Genomic DNA, 20,370 nt, shown 5'->3' with positions numbered 1-20,370 from the left:
TCCTCCCAAGTAACGTGCGTGTGCCCAACACATCACTACTTGTTTCCCTTATTTCTCCGCAGTAAACACAGGGGAGAAGTATTCATTAAAAATCTCACCCATCTCCTGTGGCTCCACACACAGATGGCCATACTGATTTTTAAGGGGATCTATTCTCTCTCTAGCCACCCTTTTACTCTTAATATCGTGATAGAACCTCTTGGAATTTTCTTTAATCTTACCTGCCAGATCCATATCGGACCCTCTTTTTGTCCTCCTGATTTCCCTCTTCAGTATTTTCTTAACTTTTTATAGTCAGAGTGATTCATTTGTCCCCGATTGCCTAAACCCAATGTATGCTTCCTTCTTTTACCTGACCAGAGCCTCAATGTCCCTTGTCTGCCAGAGATCCCTAAATTTACCATTCTTTCCCTGCATCTTAACAGGAATATACTGCCCCTGGACTCTTGATATCACACTTTTAAAACCTCCCATTTGCCAGTCATTCCTTTCCCTTCAAACAAACTCACCTAATCGACATCTGCTAGATCCTGCCTAATGCCCACAAAAGTGGCCCTGCTCCAGTTTAGGGCCTTGACCTGTGAACCTGTCCGATCTTTTTCAAGAACTATTTTGAAACTATTGGTGCTCCCAATAGTGCTCCCTGACTGACACTTCAGTCACTTGCTCCACCTCATTTCTTAACTGTCTAATAGAAAGTGAGTCCAGGAATTGATAATGAAAAATAAGGAGCTGGGAGATGAATTGAACAAGTATTTTGCCTCGGTGTTCACAATCGAGGATACAGTTAAAACTCAGAAACAGCTGGAAATCAGAATAGTAATTTATTAATAATAATGAATAACAAAATACAGTGTAGGAGGAGGCCATTCAGCCCATCGAGCCTGCACCGACAACAATCCCATCCAGGCCCTATCCACATATTTCCCTGTTAATCCCCCTGATACCAAGTGAAAATTTATCATGGCCAATCCGTCTAACCGGCACATCTTTGGACTGTGGAAGGAAACCGGAACACCCGGAGGAAACCCACACAGACACGGGGAGAATGTAGAAACTCTGCACAGACAGCGACCCGAGGCTGGAATTGAACCCGGGTCCCTGGCGCTGTTAGGCAGCTGCACTACCCACTGTGCCACCGGGCCACATGTCAGTGTCATCGCCCGACTCCAGCCCAGTCTCAGCTCATCTGGAACCCTCACCCATTCCATTGTGATGTCACACCCTCACCCATCCCATTGTGACGTCACACCCTCACCCAGTCCATTGTGACGTCACACCCTCACCCATTCCATTGTGACGTCACACCCTCACCCATTCCATTGTGACGTCAGGGCTTCACTCTCCGATCACAATCCCTGCCGGCCTCCCACATGCAGCCTCAATGGCGGCAGTCAGCCCGGGTCTAACACGACAAGCTGCCGCTCCATTTGGTACAAAGGGGGGGACCGGGAAGTTCATTTCCGGGGTTTGGGTTTGAACAACATGTTTACAAAGCCTCTCCACCCACCCGCCACATTTATCATTCCCCGCACGCCGCCCTCTACCTCGTACTGATCTCCCTTCCAAGTTAAAACAGTCCGTCCGTCGCCATTACCCGCACTGCGCATACTTCAGGTCCCGCCCCCCGTTCACTCCGATTGGTTGGAGGACCAGCCGCTCCCGCTCGGTCCTCCAGCCCCGCCCCCTCTTCCTATTGGTCCGGAGCTGCCGTCAATCAGCCCCCGGGCATTGTGATGTGGAGCATGCGCAGTGTCATTGCTGTCCTTGGCGCTTGTTTGTCCCGGAGAAGCGGAGTCAGCGTTAGGCGGTGGCTGGGAGGATTTGGAAACACTTTGTGGATCCGCAAACCCTTCAGAATCATTGTCAGCTCCCTGGTTTGCAGCTGCGGGGCTTCTCCCTCCCTCCCTCCCTCCCGGGAACAGGCCCAGGTTAACGGCCCCATCCTGGCTCAGCCACTGGAGGATGGTTCACATCAGAGGATGGGGGAGGGGGACAATAAATAAGAGGTTACACTTTGGCCTCAAATCAATGAGGACTCTGATCTCTGGGAAGGAAGGAAACCCTGGGAGGTGGGCGGGGAGGATTCACAAACACCCGCTGGAGGCCCCAACACCCCCAATAAGACCCATTGGTTTTATTGTCAGTCTGCAGACAGCAGCTGGAGAACTGAACCCAGACAGAGGAGAGGGAGGGAGAAAACTGGGAGTGGAGGAAAGAAATGGTGAGATGGGTTTGGATTTCAGCCCAAGGAGGAGGGAGAGTGTGTGGGAAGGGGATTTACTGATTTGGGGGAACAAGAAAGGAAGAAATGTTCCAGAGAAACTAGAATTGTCTGTTCAGAGTTTGTATCGTGTTCTGACAGTGATGACTTTTCTAAACTGTTTTTACAGGATATTGGAAGTGAAAGAATGGCAGTCGGAAAACTCAAACCGGTGGGGATATGGGGGAAGGGCCTGGGCGGGATTGTGGTCGGTGCAGACTTGATGGGCCGAATGGCCTCTTTCTGCACTGTAGGGTTTCTATGGTTTATTAACAGTTCTATGGTTTATAACATCTGTCAATGCGGCCTTTATCTGTCCACAGAGTCAGGGCAGAGTCACACAGGTCACTTTGTAGTGACATTTACAAATGAGCCAGTTATTTCTGTTCAGAGTTTCCATTCCCCGGATATAACCGGCTGTGTTTGTGGATCAGTCACTGAGTTCCCTCTGCTCCCCATAGCCAGGAACTGATAGCCTGCTCCCTTATATTGTATATCATTCTCTCTGTATTGCTTGTTTCCTCTGTTTCTCAGCTTTTATCTTTGACCACCTCATCTTTCTGCTTTTTAAAATCTCTCTCAGTCTTTCTGTCTCTCCCTCTGTACCTCTCTCAGGCTTTGTGTGTTCCTATTTGATCAAGATGTTCAAAATCATGAAGAGTTTCTGATTGATTATAGAGGGAAAAACAGGGAGAAAAGCAGAAAAACCCGGCAGGTCCGGCGGCATCTGTTCAGAGAGTTAACATTTTGAGTCCATATAATTCTTCAGGGCAGGAAAAACATGCGTTATCCATCTTAGATCAGGGAATGTGATGGGGAGATTTAATAGAGGTGTTTAAAATGACAAATGATTTATGATAGTGTCAATGGAGAGAAATTATCTCCCAGGAGCAGGAGGGTCTGTCGATGGAGAGAATCGATTTCCCAGGTGCAGGAGGGTCTGTAAGCAGAGGACACAGAGATTTAATATAATTGACAACAGAACTGGAGGGGGTGATAAGGAGAATGTTTTACACAATAACTGGATATGATCTGGAATGCACAAACTGACAGGTGCTAGAAGCAGGTTTAGTAGTAACTTTCAAAGGGAATTGGATAAATACTTGCAGAGGATAAATTGGCAAAGTTATGGTGAATGGGATTAATTAGACAGTTCACTCATCTTTGTGACATTCTGAATGTATCTCTCCTCGGGTTTTAATATTTGATCTTTTCGATTATAATGTGTCTCAAACAGAAGATTAAAATATTGTGTTTGATGAGCTGTCAGATCTCTTTCCTGTGTGTCTGTGTAACTTGAGAACTGGAGATAACCATGAGGAGGAACTGATTATTTTCAGTTCCTCTAACAGATACACCTCAGATATCAGAAATCCCTGGAGTTTCCCATGTCCTCATTATTCTCGCCTCGAGTATAACAGCTCTCAGTCAGGCCGAGTCAGTCACATGTGTCTCTGTCATGATGTTTCCACTTGTATTTTATCACTCACCTCCCAGTGACACTCACCATAACACAGACACCTTAAAATATCATTGTTCCCTTACACTTTGTCCTCCTATTATAATCAAATGTTTGTTGGGCCTCTTGTCTCCCTTAATGTCAGATTACCTGCAGTTAAAATGACCTCAGAGACACTGAAACTGCAGTTGTAAAATACAGCAGGATTGGAATAACAGACAGGTTCTTGTCTGATACTGACAGTGACAGAGTAACACACACCGGAATCTAAATACATTATATCAATGGACCATGACTCACTCACACTATCAAATGAAACCTAAACTTTGGTTATGGTGCGTGAGATACTGACTGTATTACCATTACATTGGATCTAATGCTGTGTTCACTAACATACTGCAACGTGACTCTAAATATTTTAACAAACATTGTATTTGTTACACTCAGAGTAAGTCAGTGCTTTGCTGTGTTGTCTCTGTGCCCCATCTCCACTCTGAATGAATTGGAGCCTGTGTGTGTCATTGTTACACTGAGACTCTGTCACTGTTATTACTAATGTGGAGATGCCGGCGTTGGACTGGGGTAAACACAGTAAGAAGTTTAACAACACCAGGTTAAAGTCCAACAGGTTTATTTGGTAGCAAAAGCCACAAGCTTTCGGAGCCTTAAGCTCCTTCTTCAGGTGAGTGGGAATTCTGTTCACAAACAGGGCATATAAAGACACAAACTCAATGAACAGAATAATGGTTGGAATGCAAATACTTACAGCTAATCAAGTCTTAAAGGTACAAACAATGTGAGTGGAGACAGCATCAAGACAGGCTAAAGAGATGTGGATTCATAGAATCATAGAAACCCTACAGCACAGAAAGTGGCCATTCGGCCCATCGAGTCTGCACCGACCACAATCCCACCCATGCCCTACCCCTACATATTTACCCACTAATCCCTCTAACCTATGCATCTCAGGACACTAAGGGCAATTTTAGCACGGCCAATCAACCTCACCCACACATCTTTGGACTGTGGGAGGAAACCGGAGCACCCGGAGGAAACTCACGCAGACACGAGGAGAACGTGCAAACTCCACACAGACAGTGACCCAAGCCGGGAATCGAACCCAGGTCCCTGGAGCTGTAAAGCAGCAGTGCTAACCACTGTGCTACCGTGCCGCCTCACTGTCCAGACAGGACAGCCAGTGATACTCTGCAAGTCCAGGCAAGCTGTGGGGATTACAGATAGTGTGACATGAACCCAATATTCCGGTTGAGGCCGTCCTCATGTGTGCAGAACTTGGCTATCAGTTTCTGCTCAGCGACTCTGCGCCGTCGTGTGTCGTGAAGGCCACCTTGGAGAACGCTTACCCGAATATCAGAGGCCGAATGCCCGTGACCGCGCAAGTGCTCCCCAACTGGAAGAGAACAGTCTTGCCTGGTGATTGTCGAGTGGTATTCATTCGTCCGTTGTCACAGCGTCTGCATGGTTTCCCCAATGTACCATGCCTCGGGACATCCTTTCCTGCAGCGTATCAGGTAGACAACTTTGGCCGAGTTGCAAGAGTATGTACCGTGTACCTGGTGGATGGTGTTCTCATGTGAGATGATGGCATCTGTGTCGATGATCCGGCACGTGTTGCAGAGGTTGCTGTGGCAGGGTTGTGTGGTGTCGTGGTCACTGTTCTCCTGAAGGCTGGGTAGTTTGCTGCGGACAATGGTCTGTTTGAGGTTGTGCGGTTGTTTGAAGGCAAGAAGTGGGGGTGTGGGGATGGCCTTGGCGAGATGTTCGTCTTCATCAATGACATGTTGAAGGCTCCAGAGGAGATGCCGTAGCTTCTCCGCTCCGATGAAGTACTGGATGACGAAGGGTACTCTGTCCACCATGTCCTGTGTTTGTCTTCTGAGGAGGTCGGTGCGGTTTTTCGCTGTGGCGCGTCGGAACTGTCGATCGATGAGTTGAGCGCTATATCCTGTTCTTATGAGGGCATCTTTCAGCGTCTGGAGGTGTCTGTTGCGATCCTCCTCATCCGAGCAGATCCTGTGTATACGGAGGGCTTGTCCGTAGGGGATGGCTTCTTTAACGTGTTTAGAGTGGAAGCTCTCCACTCACATTGTTTGTACCTTTAAGACTTGATTAGCTGCAAGGATTCGCATTCCAACCATTATTCATGTAAATTGAGTCTGTGTCTTTATATGTCCTGTTTGTGAACAGAATTCCCACTCACCTGAAGAAGGAGCTTGAGGCTCCGAAAGCTTGTGTGACGTTTGCTACCAAATAAACCTGTTGGACTTTAACCTGGTGTTGTTAAACTTCTTACTGTTATTATTGGACAAGCAGCAAATCACCGTCACAATGCCCGGCTGATTGACGGTAGCGCGGACCAATGGGAAGAGGGGACAGTGCTGGAGGACCGACATGGAGCGGTCGGTCCTCCAACCAATCGGAGCGAACGAGGGGCGGGGCCAACTTTGACTCGAGCATGCGCAGTGTGAGTAATGGCGATGGGAAACGGCTTTTGCTGTGGGCTCGGAAATCTGTTAGAGGTGATTGGAGGTACGGAGAGAGAAATGGATCGTCCAGGTGGGTGGAAACGCTGCATAAGCATGTTGTGTAAGCCGCAAACCGCGGAAGAGAACTTCCCGGACCCAGTTTGTACCGAGCAAGGCTGCAGCTCCTCGTGTTCGTCCAGGGTTAACGTTCGCCATCTTTATTGGGGGCAATAGGCAGCAGTGCGCACGTGCGGCCGCCATGTTTGTAGAGGGCAATGTTGTCAATCAGTGGGAGGGGCTTGTTCCCCAGTGCTCAGAATGGAGACAACCTGTTCATCAAACTGCATCAACCCTGAGTCCCAATGTCTTATTGATGAGGCAGAGCGGTGGTAGAGAAGGAAAAAGAAAGGAAAATAAAAACAATAAATGCTGGAAAATCTCAGCAGATCTGACAGCATCTGTGGAGAGAGAATAGAACCAACGTTTCGAGACTGGATGACCCATAGTCAGAGCTTGTACACGTGTAAACAGAGCATGTAAACTTTGACACCTCCATGTACCCTTGTACACCTCAATCAATCTACTTTGCTCCAAGGAGAACAACCTCAAGTTATCCAGCCTAACATTGTAACTATAATTCCTCATCCCTGAAACCATTTTGATAAATCTCCTCTGCACCCTGTCAAGGAGCCTCACATCCTCCATAATGTGTGGTGATCACTGGTTTGCACAGACCCAGGTATTCTGTGTGCCTGTCTGTGATCTCATCACATACTTACAATTGCACAGTGACATCACCCCCGCTCCCCGGGGATTTCCTCAACTGGGAGATTTTTCTCTGATGCCAATGCTTCTGATATCTTTCCAGCTGCAGGCTCCAGCAGGAGATTTTAATATTAAAATCAGTTAAATTGTTTCAGAGGTGAGTGTTTGTGACCATTCATGGGTGCGGGTTCTCGTCATAAACCAGCTGCTCGCCTCCATGCTGTGGTACCGGCTGGTCCCTTTGACCCCTCCCCTTGGCTTTGTCGCCAATATCCAGAGAACCCTCCTGCGGTTCTTCTGGGGCAATCGACTGCACTGGGTCCCTGCTGCGGTCCTGTATCTCCCGCTTGAGGAGGGCGGACAAGGTCTGGTGTGCCTCCGCACTCAGATAGCGACCTTCCGCCTCCAGGCTCTGCCGAGGTACCTTTACGTTGAGCCCCCTCCACAGTGGTGTGCCATATTTCTTCTGCCACTGGCACGGCCTCAATTATGACGTGCAGCTCCTGCATATCGAACTGGGGCGTGCTTCGACCGCCCTGCAGGAGTTGCCCATCTTTTACCAGGACCTCCTCACCGTCTGGAACACGGTCGCCTCGCGACACAGCTCTCCCCCGTCAGGAGTAGCAGCTCTCGTGCGAGAGCCGCTGCTCAGGAATCCGCTCCTCCAGCCGTATGACTTCAGGTGGCTGGCGGAGAGGAGGGCTGTGGACGCCGGGGTGACCAGAATCGGGGACGTGCTCGATGGCGGAGGAGCGGGCTGGATGGGCCCCCGCGTGCTGGCTGAGCGCGTGGGGACGACCATCCGGCACGCGGCCAAAGCCATCCTAGACCTTAGGACGGTCGTGCTCGGCCCCGAAAGTGCACGCAAACTCGAGGCGGCGCAGGCGTGCGGTGGGATCCCGCCCGAGCGTTCCCCTGTTCGGACAGAATTCCACATTGGCCCAGAACTTCAACCCTCCTCCTCGGGTCAGGTGCCCCACAGCCTGAGCCGCCTCGTGGAAATGTCCTCCGTGCCTTTTTCTACCGCGCGGAGGCGTTTCCTGTGCGGGCTGCTGCTGCACACCTTCCACTACCGCCTCCTTGCCTGTCGCCCGGATACACCTTGGCGGGCCTTGTTTCCGTAGAGGTCCCTCTACGGAGGGATTGCCCCAATTACATCGGGGACCTGGGGTGAAGGGTGATGCATGCAGCAGTTCCGCACAACCGTAGGATTCCCTGGTTCACGGGCTATGAAGCTTGCCCCTTCTGTGGCCTTGTGAAGTCCGTGGACCATGTCTATGTTTTGTGTCTTAGGTTGCACTTTCTTTTTGTTGGGGTCGGGATGGCGACCTCCTCGTGAACCTGCTCCTGGGCCTGGCGAAACACGCCATTTACCGGTCCAGGCAGCGGGCGATCGAGGGGGCCGTCCATCCTGACTGTCTTCCCCTCTACCGCGGCTACGTTCACGGCCGGGTGTCCCTGGAGAGGGAGCATGCAGTGTCCACGGGCGCGGTTGACGCCTTCCGCGCCCGCTGGGCACCGCAGGGGTTGGGGTGCATTATTGACCCTAATAATCACATTTTAATTTGATGTTTTTAAGTTTCCTTTGTACTTTGATTTCTGTTCGGACTGTTCTCCCTCCTTTTGGGGAGCTGCCCCTTTTACTTTGTCCTGACTTAATCTGAGTTTGTTTATTTGTTTTGACCTAAAAGAGGCCAACATCTGTGAGTAACACACTTTCTTTTCTCCCCCTTTCCATTTCTTTTCTCATTCTGGGGGAAATTGGGGACTTGCAGCAACTGAAGGGAAAGGAAGTGAATCCAGGGAGGGTGCAGACTCAGGAAAGGTTGGCCCAGGTCTCCCTCTCTCTCTCTCTTAAAGACATTGATATAGAAACAGAGATGATAGGAGCAGGAGGAGGCCATTTGGCCCTTCGAGCCTGCTCCGCCATTCATTATGATCATGGCTGATCATCCAACTGAGTAGCCTAATCCTGCTTTTTCCCATAACCTGTGATCCCATTCACCCCAAGTGCTTTATCCAGCCGCCTCTTGAATACATTCAATGTTTTGGCACCAACTACTTCCTGTGGTAATGAATTCCACAGGGTGACTACTCTTTGGGTGAAGAAATGTCTCCTCACCTCCGTCCTAAATGGTCTGCCCTGAATCCTCAGACTGTGACCCTTGGTTCTGGACTCCATCGGGAACATCCTCCCTGCATCTATCCTGTCTCGACTTCTTAGAATTTTATAAGTCTCTATGAGATACCCCCTCATTCATCTGAACTCCAATGAAAACAATCCTAACCTGGTCAATCTCTCCTCATACATCAGTCCCGCCATTCCCTGAATCAGCCTGGTGAACATCCTTTGCTCCCTCAGCTTGACACATTTATTTGTCTGTCGAAAAGGATGGTCTTTTTCCTAATGTTCATAATTAAAGGGCAGCTTTCCCCAGGAGATGGCTGACATTTAAGGGGACAGTATGTTAATATAGGACAGAGATCTGTCTAGTGTTATTATATGGTACCCAGATTAGATATATTATTTATGTTTCTGTCATAAAATACTTTTATTATTAGTTCTTGCATTGTAATATAATCCTGTAGCAATGTTATACATTTCCAGTCATAAAGTCATTACAGCACAGAAGGAATCGATTCGGTAACTCGAGTCCATGCTGACTCTCTGTATAACATTCCAGTCCCATTCCCACTCGATATCCTCACTCTCCTGAAAGTTTATTTCCTTCAAGTGCCCATCCACTTTCATTTTTAAATAGAATCCATAGATATGGATGGAGAGTTACAACTTTTTGGGAATGAAATAGGAAAGAATGTTCCATAGAAACTAGAATTGTCTGCTCTGAATTTCTATCCTATACTGACTGTGATGACTTTTGCAAACTCATTTCATAGGATATTGAATGAGGAATCAAAGGCAAAAATCTCAACCGTCACATCCAAACAGAGTCATATTCCTTGGGATCTGAATATCTTGTAATATGGAACTGTAGCTACGTTATATATTTCCAGACATCTCTTCCCTCAGAGGATTGTTAGTCTTTCGGATTTCTCTTCCACAGGGACCAGTGGAGGCTGAGGATCATTGAATATATTCCAGTTAGACAGATTTTTGACTGACAAGGGTGTCAAGGGTTATGGGGAACAGACAAGAAGATGGAGCAAAAGCTAATACGTGGGGGGATTTCTTCACTCAAGGATGTGGTAAAGCTTTGGAATTCTCAACCCCTGAGGACAGTGAAGCCTCAGTCATCAACTATTTTCAAGAGAGAGATTGATTGGTTTCTAGATATTGAAGATATCAAGGGATATGGGTTTAGTGTGGGGAGAATGATGCTGAGGTAGATAAACGAATTATCTCATTGAATAGTTTAAAAGGCTCGATGGACCAAATGGCCGACTGCAGCTCCTATTTGTTATGGTCTCTGTGTCCAGGACAGGAAGCAGTGAGCATGGATCTGTCAATCAGCCTCAATCAGCACCTTCAGGAGAATTGGGAGGGTGAATATTAGATACAGCAGAGTGAGAATGGAGGGAGAGTGTGTGGAATGGAGACTTACAGCTTTTTGGGACTGAAATAGGAAAGAATGTTCCATAGAAACTAGAATTGTCTGTTCTGAATTTCTATCCTGCACTGACACTGATGACTTTTGTAAACTCGTTTTACAGGATATTGAAAGAGGAATCACAGACCGAAATCTCAAACGTCACGTCGAGATCTGACAGAGTCATATTCCTTGGGAGCTGAATATCATCGGACTTTGAATCTGGAAGGAGAAATGATTGTCCAGTCTGTTGATTTGAAAAGATTTGAAATGTCAGTGTGACTGGAAAAGTACCAACACACTGCCATACTCGAGTGAGTGTGTTCCAGTGCACGGACTAAAGAGCTTTAACCAGTTACACAGCCTGAATAAATATCACACCATTCACAGCAGGGAGAGACTGTACCCGTGTTGTGAGTGTGGACGAGACTTCAACTGATTGTCCACCCAAGAGAGAGGTAAGGACACCTGCACCATGGAGAAACCGTGGAAATGTGGGGACTGTGGGAAGAGATACAGAGCCCCATCAGAGCTGGAAGCTCATCGGCGCAACCACACTGGGGAGAGACCATTCACCTGCTCTCAGTGTGGGGAGGGATTCACTCAGTCATTCAGCCTGCAGTCACACCAGCGAGTTCACACTGGGGAGAGACCGTTCACGTGTTCTCAGTGCGGGGAGGGATTCAGTCATTTATCCAGCCTGCGGACACACCAGCGAGTTCACACTGGGGAGAGGCCGTTCACCTGCCCTCAGTGTGGGAAGGGATTCACTTGTTCATCCAGCCTGCAGTCACACCGGCGAGTTCACACTGGGGAGAGGCCATTCACCTGCCCTCAGTGTGGGAAGGGTTTCACTCAGTCATTCAACCTGCGGGCACACCAGCGAGTTCACACTGGAGAGAGGCCATTCACCTGCTCTCAGTGTGGGAAGGGATTCACTCAGTCATCCCACCTGCGGATACACCACCGAGTTCACACTGGGGAGAGGCCATTCACCTGCTCTCAGTGTGGGAATGGATTCACTCAGTCATCCCACCTGCAGACACACCAGCGGGTTCACACTGGGGAGAGACCATTCACCTGCTCTCAATGTGGGGAGGGATTCAGTCGGTCATCCCACCTGCAGACACACCAGCGAGTTCACACTGGGGAGAGGCCATTCACCTGCTCTCAATGTGGGAAGGGATTTACTCAGTCATCCCAGCTGCAGATACACCAGCGAATTCACACTGGGGAGAGGCCATTCACCTGCTCTCAGTGTGGGAAGGGATTCACTCAGTCATCCAGCCTGCTGACACACCAGCGAGTTCACACTGGGGAGAAGCCATTCACCTGCCCTCAATGTGGGAAGGGATTTACTCGATTATCCAGCCTGCGGATACACCAGCGAGTTCACACTGGGGAGAGACCATTCACCTGCTCTCAGTGTGGGAAGGGATTCTGTGATTCGTCCAGCCTGCTGACACACCAGCGAGTTCACACTGGGGAGAGGCCGTTCACCTGCTCTCAGTGTGGGAAGGGATTCACTCGGTCCTCCCACCTCCAGATACACCAGCGAGTTCACACTGGGGAGAGACCGTTCAGCTGCTCTGTGTGTGAGAAGAGATTCAGTCTTTCATCCGCCCTGCTGAGACACCAACAAGTTCACGAGTGATTCCAGGGGTTGGATTCTGCTGTTATTGTTTCTGCTCTCAATTACATCCAGGACTGCATTTTGTTCATTCTCACAGTTGGTCAATGGGGAGGGTCGGAGGGTTTCTTTCTGCTGGACTGGCCGGTCTCATGACTTTGCCTCCAGTGGGCTGATGCTCTTTGAGTCGTGTTACCAAATTTCACACGGATCACAGAGTGACAGGGTGTTAGGAAGTTAAGAGTCACTATTTTTGTTTGAAATCCCCTCAAATGCCCATCCAATTTCCTTTGTAATTGTTTATTGTCTCCACTTCCTCCACCTTCGTAGGCAGCGAGTTCCAGCTCATTACCATTCGCTGCATCAAAATATTCTTCCTCACATCCCACCCCCACGCATCTCTGATCCAAAACCTTAAATCTGCGTCCCCCTCATCCTTGTCCCATCAACTAATGGGAACAGCTTTTCTTTGTCCACCTTATCTAAACCTGTCAGAATCTTGTCCACCTCTATCAAATCTCCCCTCAACCTCCTTTGCTCCAAGGGAAACAACCCCAGCCTGACATCGACAATAAAGAACAAACTAACAGAATATGTTAATGCCTGAAATCAAATGGGAATGTTTAATTTCTGTTTTAAAGATATTGTGAATATATTGTCCTGGACAATAACAGAATTGGAATAACTCACCTTGGGTGTGGTTGAATGGAATACCTCAATCTGATATTCACCTCCAATCTAGTGAAAGTCTGGAATGTGTAGCTGGAAATCCCTCCCTAACAGCACTGTGGGTGTACTAACACCTCAGGCATTGTAGCAGTTCAGGAAGGCAGTGTTGGGGTTGACCACGGCCGAGGCAGCTACATACAGCCACATATTCTGTTATAATTGAAGGACTGCAGATTGAATGTGAGGCATTGTGGGACTGGACTATCTTAACCACATTCCTGTGACTGCTCAGTTTCTGCAATCACGGACCATTAAAGCTGCCCAACAGAGGACCTGGTGAGAATATTTACTCAGAATGAGCTAAAATTAGCTAAAACAAAGATTTTGCAGCTGGCAACATGTTTGGGATTTTAAATCAACAAAGACTTGATGTTTCCGATAAAATCAGGCCTTGGAAGTTGGCTAAAAAAAGTTTAAGTTATAATGAAGGGGAATGAAGGATCTTGTGTCTTATTTTAATCAAGGAGTTGTGAGCTTAGACCATAAGACATCGGAGCAGAAATGGGCCACCAGACCCATCGAGTCTTCTCTGCTATTCGATCATGGCTGATATTTTTCTCATCCCCATTCTCCTGCCTTTTCCCCATAACCCCTGATCCCCTTATTAATCAAGAACCTATCTATCTCTGTCTTACAGACACTCAATGAACTGACCTTCACAGCCTTCTGTGGCAAAGAGTTCCACAGATTCACCACTCTCTGGCTGAAGAAATTCCTCCTCATCTCTGTTTTAAAGGATCATCCCTTTAGGCTGAGGTTGTGCCCTCTAGTTTTTTCCCACTAAGTTTCAATAAGATCTCCCTTCATCCTTCTAAACTCCAATAAATACAGACCCAGAGTCCTCAACCATTCTTCATACGACGACAAGCTCTTCATTCCAGAGATCATTCTTGTGAAGCTCCTCCAGACCCTTTCCAAGACCAGCATATCGTTCCTTAGATGTGGGGCTCAAAACTGCTCACAATACTCCAAATGGGGTCTGACCAGAGCCTTATACAGTCTCAGAAGTACATCGCTGCTCTTGTATTCTAGCCCTCTTGACATGAATGCTAACATTGCATCTGCCTTTCGAACTGCCAACTAAACCTGCACGTTAACTTTAAGAGAATCTTGAACAATGACTCCCAAGTCCCTTTGTGCTTCTGATTTCTGAAACATTTCCCCATTTAGGAAATAGTCGATGTCTCCATTCCTCCTCCCCAGGTACATAATCTCACACTTTTCACATTGTATTCCATCTGCCACTTCTTTGCCCACTCTCCTAGCCCATCAAAGTCCTTCTGCAGCCCCTCTGCTTCCTCAATACTGCCTGCCCCTCTACATATCTTTGTATCATCTGCAAACTTAGCAACAATGCCTTCAGTTCCATCTTCCAAATCATTAATGTATATTGCGAAACGTTTGTGGTGCTCTGTCGCTTTAAGAAGCTATAGCTGCGAGAGAGAATGCTGAGGATTCATTGCTTGAAATTTACGAGCTGTGAGAATCTGTGTGTTTCATTTGTTTTATGTGGATGTTTGTAGATGTGTTTTATTATTGTTTTGGGCTACATTTGTTAAGATTTATATTTCTGGGGAATTAACCTTATCTTGAGTCTTTAATTAAAGGCATTTCTGGAAGTTTAGAAACAGAACCACAAGAACGCTTAAGGAATTAATTTTGTTTATTGTTGTAAAGCACATGCTATGTTTCTCTGTTTGTGTGTGGATGATATTTGTTGAATGCTTCAAGCTTTCAGGTTTTCTGTCTGTGATTTAAATCAAACAGATTTAAATAAAGGACGTGTAATTAATAAAGCTTTTTTTCATAAAAGTTGTGAACCTGGAGCCACATTTACTGGCCAGAGACATGATTCCAGGAAACTTTGCTAAACTTGTGGGAATTTTAATCCAGATTCAAACTCACACATGTGAGTATGAGAGAGTTTTAATTGTAATGGTTATTTAAAATTTGGGACATGTGAAATAATTCTGACCATTCCTGTGTTCATTGAATCATAGAATCCCTCCAGTGCAGAAGGGACCATTCGGACCATCGAGTCTGCACCATCTCTCTAACAGAGCACCTTACCCAGGCCCTCTCCCCTGCCCTATCCCTGTAATCTCACACATTTACCATGGCTAACCTATCTAACCCACACAGCTTGGGAGACGAAGAGGGAATTCAACATTGCAAATCCACCGAACCTGGGCATCTTTGGTCTGTGGGTGGAAACTGGAGCACCCGGAGGAAGCCCACGCAGACACAGGGAGAACATGCGAACTCCACACAGACACTCACCCAAGGCTGGAATTAAATGGGTCCCTGGCTAACCACTGTGCCACCATGTCACCCTATATTTTACACCAAAACATTGTCTGATATCAAGAAGATATGAGATATAGCTCTTGGGGCTACAGGGATCAAGGGATCTGGAAGGAAGGGGGGAATCAGGAAATTGAATTTGATGATCAGCCATGATCAAGATGAATGGTGGAACAGGCTCAAAGGGCCGAATGGCCTACTCCTGCTTCTAGTTTCTGTATTTCTCTCCACTGGGCCAGCATTCCACCCAGTGACACAGTGGTTAGCACTGCTGCCTCAAAAAAGCAAATACAACAATGGCTTTGGCATCTGCTACAATGTGACTGACAGTTTGACAACGGAGTCAAGGGCATCAGGAGCAAAAGATACCTTGGGAGGTGGAGAAGAATGTGACGGAGATTACGAGCGGGTCCTTGATAGGTTTTCTAAAGAGATTCAGAAAGGAAATAGTGAATTGGAAATAGTCAAGAATAAATTAATTTACAGTTACATTGGAAACCTGTTGCCTCACAGCTGAGTACAAAATATAAAGAGTTGAGGGAACTGGTGGATAAGCTGCAGAATGGAGCTGATTGCTGGCAGGAGAGCACGTCTGACCTGGACAATCAGTTACATTGGGAACAGGGGGCAGATGATAGGGTGAGTGGAGCTCAGAAAAATCTCAGAGTTTGGCCAAACTCTGGAACAAGATATTGATTTACAGTCAGAAAATATCAGATCAAGTGAAGAGTTAGAAGATGCCATGGGAACTTTGAGGAAGTGAATTCAGCCACAAAGTGACACCTCCCTGAAGCAGACCACTCCCTGTGTTTAGCTAAAATCAAACAACCTGAGACACAAATCAGTCACCAGTGAGAAGATGTAGTTGTTTTCTCCAAAACCAGGGCCATTGAAAGCGTTCCCACCTCTCCTCTGCCTCTCCTGTGTGATAAGGGAATGCAGGTGTGTGAGGTTAGCCATGACTTCTGCACCATCATGATCCACAACGCTTACTCAAAGTTGGTTTGCCCAGTTGAAGGAATTCTTAAAGCGTGTTTTTTGCAAGTATCATAGATTCGAAGACTTAGTTTGGAAAGGGAATAGCAATTAATATAATTTGAACTGCCGTGTGTTTCTGTTTGAAATAAACTCAGACTGCACTAAAATGTGAAAGGAATGTATTTGGGTTTGAAATTAAGTTGTTCAAGGTTAGAATTGTGAAGGCCAATTTGCTCCCAAAACACAAAGATAAGGCTGCAGTTTGGCAGCAAACCAGTTCCAACTTTCCAAAACATCTGAGTTAAAATTTTTGAGATTCGGTTAACAACACATTTCACAAAGTATTTCTTTCAACTTTGATTAAGTAGCAAATATTGGAAATTGGCATTTACAAAAAAGACAGACAAAAGAGATGAAATTTGAACAAAATTGAAGAAAATAACACAAGAGAAGTTTTTAAAATTATATAAATTGACACAATTGCCAAGTTTCCCCTGCCCACTCCCCCCCTCTCTCGGTTCCACAGAGAAGTTAACCCTTTCAGCAGACAGTTGATTTTTATAATTCTCCACACAGCCTTTGTTTTTTAATGTAACCTGTGATTGGACATATTAACTCACTGGGATCTTGGCCAGAGCCAGATGGATTGTTTGTGTTTTTTAAATAGGTGATGATGTTTTCCAGCTCTGAGTGAAGTCAACAGTTTTGAGAATTAAAGCAGAGAATAAAAGACTTTACCTTTCAGAAAGCCAACAAGCCTGCTTTTGATATTGGAATTGATAAATATCTGACATGAGTTGCTATTTCAAGCATTTAAAATGGAAATTACCTGGTGTTTAAGGGAAAGAACAAAATTGATAATGCCTGGAATCAAACAGAAATGTTCGGTTTCTGTTAAAAGATATTATGAGAATACTTAATGATTTATTTGACTCCAAAGATTCTCCAGAACTCCTGAAAGTGTAGTTTAAAGCAATCCATACATTTGGGTGTTTATGAAGATTTGAGTGAAAGGGAAATCTAGATGAGATGAATGAGGTGACAGTTTTCTCTTGGAGATATTTGTTTCTTTGTCTATGAACTATTTGAGAGAACTGAATTTGATAATCTGGCCACCATCTGACACATTGGGACTGTACAGGGGGAAATAAGCAAAGACATTGAGATGAAGAACCCCTTTGACTCTGACTTTTGACTTTCTTCTGAAGATTCTGACAGAATTATTTAATGGTGCTTCTTTTGTAAGAAAGTGGAATCCAGGATGATGAAACTGATTGGTAAAAAACACAGCACAATCCCAAAAGACCTGATAAACCTTCCACAAATGTAAAACAATGATTTGTTGGAGAGGGAAAAGAGATGCCAACAAGCATGACAAAAGTACACTGTCTGGTTAAAAATAAAATGAGAGGCAACGTTTAACAGGAAGGGACATGTGTGAAGATGGCTTATGAGCGTGAGACTCCAACAGAGGGTTAAAGAAGGAGTTGGAACACCGATGTGAGATTGCAGAGGTGGTTTGTAAATTGTGAAGGAACTGACATCCGACAGTACACGGTGGAACTGCACTGAAGAATAAAGGGTGGCACGGTGGCACAGTGGTTAGCACTGCTGCCTCACAGCGCCAAGGACTCGGGTTCAATTCTGGCCTTGGGTGACTGTCTGTGTGGAGTTTGCACATTTTCCCCATGTCTGTGTGGGTTTCGGCCGGGTGCTCCAGTTTCTTCCCTCAGTCCAAGATTGGCAGGTTAGGTTGATTGGCCATAGTAAATTGTCCCTTCATGTCAGCGGAACGAGCAGGGTAAATAAGTGGTGTTATGGGGATAGGGCCTGATGGGATTGTGGTCTGGGGAAATGCTTAGGAAATCAGAAGCACAAAGGGACTTGTAAGTTCTGGTTCAGGACTCTCTTAAGGTTAACATGTAGGTTCAGTTGACAGTTTGGAAGGCAAATGCAATGTTAGCATTCATGTCGAGAGGGCGAGAATACAAGAGCAGGGATGTACTTCTGAGGCTGTCTAAGGCTCTGGTCAGACTCCATTTGGAGTATTGTGAGCAGTTTTGGGCCCCTTATCTAAGGAAGGATGTGCTGGCCTTGGAAGGGGTCCAGAGGAGGTTCACAAGAATGATCCCTGGAATGAAGAGCTTGTCGTATGAGGAACGGTTGAGGACTCTGGGTCTGTACTCATTGGAGTTTGGAAGGATGAGGGGGGGAGGGGGGGGGGCGGGATCTAATTGAAACTTACAGAATACTGAGAGACCTGGAGAGAGTGGACGTGGAGAGGATGTTTCCACTAGTGGGAGAGTGTAGAACTCGAGGGCACAACCTCAGAGTGAAGGGATGATCCTTTAAAACAGATGAGGAGGAATTTCTTCAGCCAGAGTGGTGAATCTTTGGAAGGAAACCAGGTCATTGAGTGTCTTTAAGACAGAGATAGGCAGGTTCTTGATTAATAGCTGGATCAAGGGTTACGGGGAGAAGACAGGAGAATGGGGACAAGAATCAGATCAGCCATGATTTAATGGCAGAGCAGATTCGACGGGCCAAATGGCCTAATTCTGCTCCTATATCTTATGATCTTATGATTACATTAGAACGGTCTGGGTATTCTGTATCTGAGACCATCAATATAATTTCTCCCATTGATCACTGGTTTTTAATGAAGTTTTACCTTTATACTGTGACATTGGTTTCCGGAGTATAATTGCCACCTTGTCGGAGAAACCCACTAACAAATGGTGTGGAAGGGGTTCTGGGTTAATTAGCAGAATGATAGGCAGAGTCTGAGGTTTAGCAACAGCTGGGGAGGAAAGAGTTACAGGGATTCCCTGTACTGCCAGGGGTGGTGGTGGAGGCAGATACAATAGGGGCTTTTAGATAAGCACATGAATTTGTAAGGAATAGAGGAATATGGACCAAGGGCAGGCAGAAGGGATTAGTTTAATTTGGCATCATGTTTAACGCAACATCGTGGGCTGAAGGGTCTGTTCCTGTGCTGTACTGTTCTACGTTCTATTTGTGATCTCCATTTAGAAAAAGGAAACAGAGGCACTGGAGAAGGAGCAAGAAAGATTCACAAGAATAATCCCAGAACTGTAATCACTTGTGAACTCACTGGTGTTTCACCAAGTTTGCTGACTGAGTGAATCCCTTCCCAGTCAGAGCAGGTGACCAGCCTCTGCCCGGTGTGAACTCACTGAAGTACCCGTGGGTTGGATGACTTAGTGAATCCCTTCCCACACTGAGAGCAGCTCCCCAGTGTGAACTCGCTGGTGTTTCGGCAGTGCTGAAGATATTCTAAATCTCTTTGAGCAGTGAGAGCAGCTGAACGGCCTCTCCTCAGTGTGAATGCGCTGGTGGGACATCAGCTCTGAGAGCTTTTGAAGCCACTTCCACAGTCAGAGCATTTGAAAGGCCTCAGATTGGTGTGAGTGACTTTATGTCTGAGCAGGCTGGATGACTGAGTGAATCCCTTCCCACACAAAGAGCAGGTAAATGGTCTCTCCCCAGTGTGAACTCGCTGGTGGGACACCAGTTCTCCAGAGCTTTTGAATCTGCTCCCACAGTCAGAGCATTTAAAGGATCTCTCATTGGTGTGAGTGAGATTATGACTCAGCAGGTGGGATAACTGAGTGAATCCCTTCCCACAGTCAGAACAGGTGAATGGTCACTCCCCAGTGTGAACTCGCTGGTGTCTCTGCAGATTGGATGAGCTTTTAAACCTCTTTCTGCAGTGAGAGCATCTGAACGGTCTCTCCTCAGTGTGACACCTGGTGGGACACTGGTTCTCCAGAGGTTTTGAAGCCAATGCTACAGTCAGAGCATTTAAACGTTCCCTCATTGGTGTGAGTGAGATTGTGTTTCTGCAGGCTGGATAACTGAGTGAATCCCTTCCCGCACACAGAGCAGGTGAATGGCCGCTCCCCAGTGTGACTGCATCGATGAGATTCCAGCTGTGATGGGACCCTGAATCGCCTCCCACAGTCCCCACATTTCCACGGTTTCCCCCTGGTGCGGGTGTTCTTGTGACTCTCCAGGTTCAACAATCAGTTAAATCTCACACAGAACACGGGTACAGTCTCTCCCCGCTGTGAATGCTGCGGTGTATTTTCAGGCTGTGTAACTGGTTGAATCTCTTCCCACACAGTACACTGGAACACACTCACTCGGGTGTATCTGTGTCTCAGTGATTTTTCAGTTACATTTAT

General features: G+C 46.7%; 2 protein-coding genes across 3 annotated transcripts in view; one reads left to right on the top strand and one right to left on the bottom strand.

The window, feature by feature from the left end:
- Nucleotides 1–6,424, bottom strand: part of LOC144484194 (uncharacterized) — a 28,438-nt gene extending 22,014 nt beyond the window's left edge. The window contains exon 1 of the mRNA XM_078202730.1: nucleotides 6,365–6,424. Within this exon, the coding sequence (XP_078058856.1) occupies nucleotides 6,365–6,424 (60 nt within the window). The remainder of the gene's footprint in view (nucleotides 1–6,364) is intronic.
- The window catches only part of LOC144484204 (uncharacterized), a 64,486-nt gene extending 49,804 nt beyond the window's left edge, over nucleotides 1–14,682 (top strand). The window contains exons 1-2 of one of the 2 annotated variants that reach the window (XM_078202745.1): nucleotides 6,199–6,299; nucleotides 10,646–14,682. In XM_078202745.1, coding sequence (XP_078058871.1) covers nucleotides 10,997–12,175 — 1,179 coding nt within the window. In that variant the 5' untranslated portion in view covers nucleotides 6,199–6,299; nucleotides 10,646–10,996 and the 3' untranslated portion in view covers nucleotides 12,176–14,682. Of the gene's footprint in view, nucleotides 1–6,198; nucleotides 6,300–10,645 lie in introns of those variants that run through there. The other variant, XM_078202744.1, reaches the window with a different exon arrangement.
- Nucleotides 14,683–20,370: the final 5,688 nt, after the last annotated feature.

Source organism: Mustelus asterias, unplaced genomic scaffold (genome assembly GCF_964213995.1).
Source record: "Mustelus asterias unplaced genomic scaffold, sMusAst1.hap1.1 HAP1_SCAFFOLD_95, whole genome shotgun sequence".
In the NCBI taxonomy this organism is placed as follows: Eukaryota; Metazoa; Chordata; class Chondrichthyes; order Carcharhiniformes; family Triakidae; genus Mustelus; species Mustelus asterias.
This window is presented reverse-complemented; position numbering and strand designations above follow the sequence as displayed.